This window comes from Oncorhynchus keta, chromosome 17 (genome assembly GCF_023373465.1).
Source record: "Oncorhynchus keta strain PuntledgeMale-10-30-2019 chromosome 17, Oket_V2, whole genome shotgun sequence".
In the NCBI taxonomy this organism is placed as follows: domain Eukaryota; kingdom Metazoa; phylum Chordata; class Actinopteri; order Salmoniformes; family Salmonidae; genus Oncorhynchus; species Oncorhynchus keta.
Genome location: NC_068437.1, coordinates 1,936,341 through 1,946,226, shown reverse-complemented (window position 1 = coordinate 1,946,226; position 9,886 = coordinate 1,936,341). Strand labels below are relative to the sequence as shown.

The window sequence follows — 9,886 nt, the reverse complement described above, 5'->3', positions numbered from 1 at the left end:
CCATGTCTGAAATGTATAAATATATCAAGTCAATCGGGGGATTGAGTTCTTTATGCCAGAAGGACTGGAATCAAACCCACACCGACACAGGTCTGCGGTATATTTACGATCTGAAGGCAGCAGCCCTAACCACTAGACAACCCCAGGCCACAATTTAACTGAATTTTGACCTTAGGATACATTTGACCCTTGTATGTCAATGCCTACTGGAGAGGAAAAACTACCTTGTGTCATTCATCTACATAACATGACAGTTGTTGATGTGTATTTCCTGCATTTTAGATACATTTTTGTTCATTTAAATGTTGCAGTAATAGGACCTAGGACTAGCGTTTGAGAAAGTGCAAGCGAAAATTCTCCACAACAAAAGAATGATTAAGTTAAGATCCGACATCCTCAAGCATAATATCTAAGGTGATTACCCAGTTATAACCAGTTGTCTATCTGGTCAAAATCACTGATACAGGTCCCCTCCACCCTCTAGTGGGATGATTAACTCGTTATTATGTTTCCAGATAAAAAATAGATTCAAATAAAGGTCCTATCTATCAAATTACTATAGGCGGAATTACTGTAGGTGTTTTTGGCTGGGGTCAAAATGACCACAAAGAATTTGAACATTTTCAAAGTCCGTATTGATACCGAAACACTAAACAATGACTTCGATTTGTTCAGAAAATGTTGATTGACAAAGTGATGAAACATGTAAAGAATTGAATAAAAGTGTTCTGCACCCCGAATGTACGAGTTCTGCAGCCCTGATGTGGTTCAGTTTTGTTCAGTTGGTCGAGCATGGCACTTGCAATGTCAGTGTTATATGGGTTCAATTCCTGCTGGGGCCACCCATGCAAAAATTAATGCATGCACTACTGTAACTTGCTTTGGATAAATGTGTCTTCTAAATGGCATTTATTAAATAGTATAGAATGTCATGGCCCAGTCATGGCACATTCTTCAAACGGGGAGTCGTCATACCGTACATCATACTCTATCTTTTAGCTCCCTCTAGGGGATTACAATCATCACTACAATGAGCTGACACCCAAACATTTTGGAAGAGGTGCAGCAGCTACTCTTCCTGGGGTCCACACAAAACATGAAACATAATGCAGAATTACATAATACAGAACATCAATAGACAAGAACAGCTCAAGGACAGAACTACATGCTTTTTTTTAAAGGCACACATAGGTTACATATCAGTACATACACACAAACTATATAGGTCATATAGGGGAGAGGCGTTATGCCACGAGGTGTTGCTTTATCTGTTTTTTGAAACCAGGTTTGCTGTTCATTTGAGCAATATGAGATGGAAGAAGTTCCATGCAATAACTATAATATCATACTGTACTATAATATAATAACATAAAATCAACATTTCGGTCGTCCATTAGGAAATCAAATATGCCATCATAATAAGTTAAATTGAGTATAATAAGATCATTATATGTAATCCAGTATTGAAATACATCCAAAAAGGTTTTAATGAGTTGACATTATGTTGAAAAAGAGTATTATATGTTCTGCCGTTTCAATATCAAAATTACAAAAAAACACAATGATTCTCTGGGATATTCGGGACGATAGCGTCCCACCCCACCAACAGCCAGTGAAAGTGCAGGGCCAGTTACCGAAAAGTTGATGGATCGAATCTCCGAGCTGACAAGGTAAAAATGAGTCGTTCTGTCCCTGAGCAAGGCAGTTAACCCACTGTTTCCCGGGCGCCGAAGACGTGCATGTTGATTAAGGCAGCCCACCGCACCTCTCTGATTCAGAGGGGTTGGGTTAAATACGGAAGACACATTTCAGTTGAAGGCTTTCCGTTGTACAACTGACTAGGTATCCCCTTTCCCTATTACAGAACAAAAAAAACAGAGGAAATAGTAGCCTATATTGTCTGAAAAGACAGCTATACACACTGAAAGCAGTAGACGGCGCTATTGAGACCACAAGCAGTACAGTATAGTAGACTACATACAATGAAAGCTATACCACAGGTAGTACATACAGTAGGCTTCAGAATATTTGATAGACCTACATACTGTACAATGGCAGCTACAATGAAATCAGTAGACAGTGCTACTGAGACCACAGGCAGTACAGTATACAGTAGACAACGCTAGCCTACTAACCGAGGCAGAAGTCTGCACTACTGGACTGACCACCTGCACTGACTCTCCACACTCACTCACTCACGCATGCACGCACACACCCCCACACACAAACACACACACACACACACACTACATGCATCACAATTGCTGCTTCCAGACTTTTATTTACTATTGCTATTACTGCGCAATTTAAATACTTGTCCCTCAATCCCCCTTACTCTAATACATGTGTAACTATTAGACTATAAATGGTGTCTTCCTGTATTGTACTGATGCTAAAATGTTTATTCTATTCTACTGAGGCATTTACTTCATGTTCATATTCTTATATGTTATTATTTGTTATTGTTGTAGCATTGTCGAGAAGGAACCTATAAGTAAGTACATTCATTGGATGGGATACGATGTGTATCGTGTACATATGACTGATACAACTTGAAATGGAAAACGACTAAGACCCCAAACAGCCCAGTATAGTACTGGTAGTAGACAGATGGTAGATATAATAAAAGCGTATTTGAATATAATATGCTTATACTATTATATGTATGCTTATACTTACATATAGTAGTAGTTGGCACTCCTGAGACAACATGGTAGATACATTTCTAATCGCAGGTGCAGCGAAATGCTTATGTTTCTAGCTCCAATAGTGCAACAATATCTAGCGATACAATGACAATACACACATAATTCCCAAAAATATATCAGAACAACCAATATCAATATGAACAATGTCTGGAATATATATATATGTTTAAATAAATATATATAAATGGTGTAAATAGGCAGAATGGACAATATATGAATAGAAAAGGTGTGCACAGCAGTAGTTACTGTATATAAGATAGCTGGCTAGTGACTGTGTCTAAGGTGCCGGGCCGAGTACTGGGCGGTGACCGACTAGCGATACCTGTTCAACAGTCTGATGGCCTAGACGATTTCAGAGTGTCAGTGATGTGTATACCGAGGAGCTTTTCACCTTATCCACTGCGGCCCCTTCGATGTAGATGGGTGCGTGCTCCCTCTTGCTGTCTCCTGAAGTCCACGATTAGTTCCTTCATTTTGTTGACGTTGAGGGAGAGGTTATTTTCCTGGCACCACTCTGCCAGGGCTTTCACCTCACTGTAGGTTGTCTCGTCACTGTTTGTAATCAGGCCTACTACTGTTGTGTCGTCTGCAAACTTGATGATTGAGTTGGAGGCGTGCGTCATTCTTGTGGTGGGTTGCAACAGGAAACAGGAAACAGGAGACAAAGGGCTGTGAGACATGGATTTGATCCTAGACCATTAAGTGTTTGCAGGCGGTGAATTTGAACCTTTCACCAGCAGTGGCTCAATTGAACTCAACTAGGGTATTCCTCCAAGACTACCGCTCCGATACAGCTTTCGCTGGCGCATTAGCAAGCGCAAAAGAGTTGGCAGAGGAGATGGGTATTGAGCCCTGTTTCCCAGTGCATCCCACAGTCTGTCCCAGGAAGACCTCAGCAGAAATTCAAAGTACATTTCTTTAATCGGATTCTTGATTCTGCTATCCAGTCCGTCAACAAGCACGTTACGTAGCTTGAAGAGCACCACAGTGTTTTCAACATCCTGTACAACGTCCCCACCATCAAGGACATGGACACTGCAGCACTCACCAGGGACTGCGCAACACTGCAGGGCCCTAAACGTACAGGGATTACAGGGACATTGACGCAAAAGATCTGTGTAATGAGCTCGGTCTTGCGTAGGAGACTGGACAGGCAAAACCACTCGACGCACTGGAGTACATATCCAGACACCCAATGGCTTCCTTGTATCTTTTTGACAAGAGAAACTCAATGGACTTGCCACTATATCAGTTGAGCTCGTGTTATGTTACAATATGAACCTCCAAGAAGCAGTGCATGCTTTTGCTGCCAGGAAGGCCAGGTGAGTCAACCTGCCTGAATAAAAGGTAAGAGTTGATCATACACTCGCATTCATTTGTAAGATTACTCAATTATCTATCACCTGTTTACTTTGTATTTCTTTAGATTTAAACAGACTACATCCTAATCTTGCTCTCTCACTCGATTTTTCTCTCTCTCTCCTCCTCTATCTCTCTGATGATTTGATTTCAGGACCATGGACCGCTACCGAGAGGAAACATCGCTGACTGCAATGCTGCACCAAAGACGAGGAAAGAGGTCACGATCAATGTAAATTTTAAAAAATCGTTAAGGCTGGGTCATTGACATAAAGTTTATTTCACACTGCTCCAGAGAAACGAGGCCCGCCATGCATTTATGAAAGCACTTGTTTCTAAAGCTCAAATGATCTCACTCTTTTTTTACAGTTTTACAGGAATATTAAAATATATGTTCAATTTGTTATATAAAAGTGTTATTTTATTGTAACAATTGTGGGGTCGTGGCATGTGTGATAACAGGTGTCATATTATTAGTAAGAAATTCTGTTTCCTGCTACAGTATAGGCAGCTGGCTGCATAGTGATAGCAACATTGTAACTCTCCGATGCTGGGGTTAAAGTAAAATTCCCTTCTGCCTGGTAAGGGACCTCCTACATGTGCACCAACATTTTTTTATGGGCATAATCATAGAATTACATATATAATTGGAGCCTATTTCTCCCTATACCAGAAAAATTATGTGGTAAGCTTACCTGTTTCAAAGACACAATTATGCTGTCCATAGATGTCAGTGTAGCCAAATACTCCAATACTGTCGCATGCATTGATTAAATACCTCCGTGTCTAGGAACGGCTTGGTGCGTTTGGTTAAAACCAGAGCTAGAATTGAGTGAGGAAAGGGCAAAAAGGATATCTATTGGGCCTGTTATCTGGACCTCTGGCAGACTCTATGGGGGTACCACAGGGTTCAATTCTCAGGCCAACTCTCTTCTCTGTATATATCAATGATGTCGCTCTTGCTGCTGGTGATTCTCTGATCCACCTCTACGCAGACGACACCATTCTGTATACTGGCCCTTCTTTGGACACTGTGTTAACTAACCTCCAGATGAGCTTCAATGCCATACAACACTCCTTCTGTGGCATCCAACTGCTCTTAAATGCAAGTAAAACTAAATGCATGCTCTTCAACCGATCGCTGCCCGCACCTGCCTCACTACTCCAGCTACCTCACTACTCCGTCCAGCTTCACTACTCTGGACGGTTCTGACTTAGAATATGTGGACAACTACAAATACCTAGGTGTCTGGTTAGACTGTAAACTCTCCTTCCAGACTCACATTAAGCATCTCCAATCCAAAATGAAATCTAGAATCGGCTTCCTATTTCGCAACAAAGCCTCCTTCACTCATGCTGCCGAACATACCCTCGTAAAACTGACCATCCTACTGATCCTCGACTTCGGCAATGCCATTTACAAAATAGCCTCCAACACTTTACTCAATCAATTGGATGCAGTCTATCACAGTGCCATCAGTTTTGTCACCAAAGCCCCATATACTACCCACCACTGCGACCTGCACGCTTTCGTTGGCTGGCCCTCGCTTCAAACTCGTCGCCAAACCCACTGGCTCCAGGTCATCTATGTAAATCTATTTACTAGGTAAAGCCCCGCCTTATCTCAGCTCACTGGTCACCATAGCAGCACCACCTGTAGCACGCGCTCCAGCAGTTATATCTCACTGGTCACCCCCAAAGTCAATTCTTCCTTTGGCCTCCTCTCCTTCCAGTTCTCTGCTGCCAATGACTGGAATGAACTGAAAAAAACACTAAGGCTGGAGACTCATATCTCCCTCACTAGCTTTAAGCACCAGCTGTCAGAGCAGCTCACAGATCACTAAACCTGTATATAGCCAATCTGTAAATAGCTCATCCAACTACCTCATCCCCATCCCCAGTATCTCCACTTGCACATCTACCATTCCAGTGTTGAATTGCTATATTATAATTATTTTGCCAGAATGGCCTATTTATTACCTTACCTCCCTTTTCCTACCTCATTTGCTCACACTGTATATATATTTTTTCTACTGTATTATTATTACTTTATTGTTTATTCCATGTGTAACTCTGTGTTGTTGTATATGTCGAAATGCTTTGCTTTATCTTGGCGAGGTCGCAGTTGTAAATGAGAACTTGTCTCAACTAGCCTACCTGGATAAATAAAGGTGAAATAAAAAATATTTTTTTTATATATTCAGATAAGTATCCAGACCCTTTACTCAGTACTTTCTTGAAGCACCTTTGGCAGCTATTACAGCCTTGAGTCTTCTTGAGTATGACGCTACAAGCTTGGCACACCTGTATTTGGGGAGTTTCTCCCATTCCTCTCTGCAGATCCTCAAAATCTCTGTCAGGTTGGATGGGGAGCGTCGACGCATAGCTATTTTCAGGTCTCTCCAGAGATGTTTGATCGGGACCAAGTCCGGGCTCTGGCTGGGACGCTCCAGGACATTCAGAGACTTGTCCCAAAGCCACCCCTGCGTTGTCTTGGCTGTGTGCTTAGGGTTGTTGTCCTGTTGGAAGGTGAACCTTCACCCCAGCTCTGGAGCAAGTTCTCATCAAGGATCTCTCAATACTCTCCCAGTCCCTGCCGCTGAAAAACAACCACACAGGATGATGCTACCACCTTGCTTCACCGTAGGAATAGAAGCAGGTTTCCTCCAGACGTGACACTTGGCATTCAGGCCAAATAGTTAAATCTGGTTTCTTTAGACCAGAGAATATTGTTTCTCATGGTCTGTGTCCTTTAGGTTCCTTTCGGCAAACTCCAAGTGGGCTGTCATGTGCCTTTTACTGAGGAGTGTCTTCCCTGGCCACTCTACCAAAAAGGCCTGATTGGTGGTGATGCAGCAATGGTTGTCCTTCTGGAAGGTTCTCCCATCTCCACAGAGGAACTCTATAGCTCTGTCACCTCCCTGATCAAGGCCCTTTCCCCCGATTGCTCAGTTTGGCTGGGCAGCCAGCTCTAGGAAGCGTCTTGGTGGTTCCAAACTTCTTCCATTTAAGAATGAAGGAGGCCCCTGTGTTTTTGGGGACTTTCAATGCTGCAGACAATTTTTTGTACCCTTCCCCAGATCTGTGCCTCAAAATAGTCTTGTCTCTGAGCTCTACGGACAATTCCTTCGACCTCATGGCTTGGTTTTTGCTCTGACATGCACTGTCAACTATGTGACATTATATAGACAGGTGTGTGCCTTTCCAAATAATTCAATTGAATTTACCACAGGTGGACTCCAATCAAGTTGTAGAAACAACTCAAGGATGATCAATGGAAACAGGATGCACCTGAGCTCAATTTCAAGTCTCATAGCAAAGGGTCTGAATACTTAGGTAAATAAGGTAATTGTTTTACATTTCTCATAAATTTGCAAAACTGTCTAAACCTGTTTTTGCTTTGTCATTATGAGCTATTGTGTGTATATTGATGAGGAAATGTTTTAATTTAAACAATTTTAGAATAAGGCTGTACCGTAACAAAATGTGGTAAAAGTCAAGGGGTCTGAATATTTTCTGAATGCACTGTATGTTGAAAAAAGTTAGCTCCGCCCAACCTTTCATAAGCCAATCAAATTAATGATCTCGCCTGGGAACAACTTGAGTAAGTAAAACTGCAATGAGCCCACAATAGACTGTACAATGTAAAAATGTAACTTCACATTCAAAGAGTCAGAGTTCAGTTGGTTGACATTCGCTTTTAATTGTGTTAAAAAGTTTTGGTATTTCAGCTGCTTGTCTTTTTTTACACGTATCTTTAAATTAGCTAGCTTCTTCATCCGAACCAGGCAGACGTGTAAACGGGTCTCTACTGTGAGAAGTTGTATTACAACTAGAATAGATTGTGTTCCACGTATGCAATAACAAAGTCAGGAATAACAAAGTCATGTCAAAAAATGTTTTTTTAATCATAAAATAAAATGTCCTTTTCAATACCTAAATGAGCAAAGAATTGATCTTGGTTACAAGTTAGCCTTTAAAAAAAAAAAAAACATTTTTTAAAGTCTTTTCCTATGTAGTATAGTCCTATACACCATTGTCTAATCCTATGTATCCTGCATCTGTGTACAGCCCCAATAGTTTCCAAAAATGTTCACATTCAACACACTGCAAGTCTCTTGAGACACTGTGTTCATGTTGGTGAAATACGACAGTCTCTTCACTCGAAAAAATTATCTACAACAAACGGAACTACAACGCAGTCAGTTGACATTCTTATGATATACATCATGACAGTTCACCGCTGGATGAAAAGTCCCTTTATACGCAGATATAGTCAGATCGTCTGTGGTCTGAGACCTGGGTCGTGTTCATTATACACAAAACAGAAGAAGAAAACAGTCCAACAAGAAATGCTTGTTTTCGCTTTCTGTTGCGAAATGTTTTGCTACAGTGTGCCCTAATGACAACAACCATGGCCAAAGGCTACAAAGGCAGTTAGGCTAGTGTGATCTGAAGGGCCAGTCCTGTAGAGTGCTGACAAACAAAAAAGTGCAGTGACCACCCCTAACCCATCAACAGCTGCAATGAGAGGATTCAAAATTGAACATGCAACGCAGGGCCATGTTCAGTAGGCAAACATTTAGGAATGTCATGATTTGAAGTGATTCCTCTTTTTACATGTTAGAGAGGCATGTTTGTTCTACGTTCCACAACATTGTGCCATGCTGAACTTGACCCAGGCGAGATTACTCCCAAACGATACCATATCTTCCTTTTACTAAAACACAAATATCCATGTTTACTTCGAACGACTATCTGCTGTGAGGCGTAATATTCTGTATTCTAAAATAGCTTTTTTACCCCTAGACAATCATTATGGTAATTACTCCATCTCGCCCTTAAATATTTTCAGATCTACAGAAGATAGAAGTCAGAGGCTAGAGTTCCATTTGGAATTCAGCAGTAGTAGTGTATCCCGAAACCTTACTGTACACGCCAAACCTGTAATGCTGTGGCAAACTGAACCCTAAAACTACGCCAAGTTCAAAAACCTGAGTATGAAAATGACCACACAACAAAATAAACAACTTTATCACTAGTCATAAAAACATAGCAGCTAAAATAAGATAAAAACTGGCAGTACACACGATAAATAACACAATATAGATCTAGGATCAGTTTACCCTACTCAAATATTACCTTCATCATTAGAGGAACAAAATGCAAAACTGAATTTAGATCAGTGTCTAGGGGCAACTTGAAAGTACTCCCGCTCACTGTCCTCTCTCATTGCCTCTCTCTCCATTAGTGGGCCACTAAGGCACTGGTGTATACAGTCCGGCAGAGAAACTGCCATTTTTTTTTATCTGTGCACTACATACAGTTAAAACTACCCCATCACAAGAACAAAACGAAAAAAGCAACAAAGCGAAATGTGACATAAATATCCATGATTTAAAATGTATATTTTCCACACTTAATTAATGTTATGAAAATGTATAATTAACTTAGAAATAAAAACGCAACCATTTCAATGTAAAAGCTTCGGGAAGAGCATGCCTTTTTGTTAACAAATATTTAAATTGTTTGTTTTATTTTCTTCAAATTAGGAGAGAAAAAAATCACTTGATGGCTTTCTTGTTGAGGTCAAACAGACCCTTAAGTTCCAGCATGGCCTGTTTAATGTTACCCATGAAGCGGTGGGAGTCCTAGAGAGAGAGAGAGAGAGAGAGAGAGAGAGAGAGAGAGAGAGAGAGAGAGAGAGAGAGAGAGAGAGAGAGGAAGAGAGAGAGAGAGAGGAAGCGAGAGAGAGAGCGAGAGCGAGGAAGAGAAAGAGAGAGAGGAAGACAGAGAGAGAGAGAGAGAGAGAGGAAGAG

At 41.1% G+C, this 9,886-nt stretch overlaps 1 protein-coding gene across 3 annotated transcripts in view; it reads right to left on the bottom strand.

Moving 5' to 3' along the window:
- Nucleotides 1-7,951: 7,951 nt before the first annotated feature.
- The window catches only part of cpt1ab (carnitine palmitoyltransferase 1Ab (liver)), a 68,558-nt gene continuing 66,623 nt past the window's right edge, over nucleotides 7,952-9,886 (bottom strand). For all 3 annotated transcript variants that reach the window (XM_035790379.2, XM_035790378.2, XM_035790380.2), the window contains exon 19: nucleotides 7,952-9,718. In XM_035790379.2, coding sequence (XP_035646272.1) covers nucleotides 9,632-9,718 — 87 coding nt within the window. In that variant the 3' untranslated portion in view covers nucleotides 7,952-9,631. The remainder of the gene's footprint in view (nucleotides 9,719-9,886) is intronic.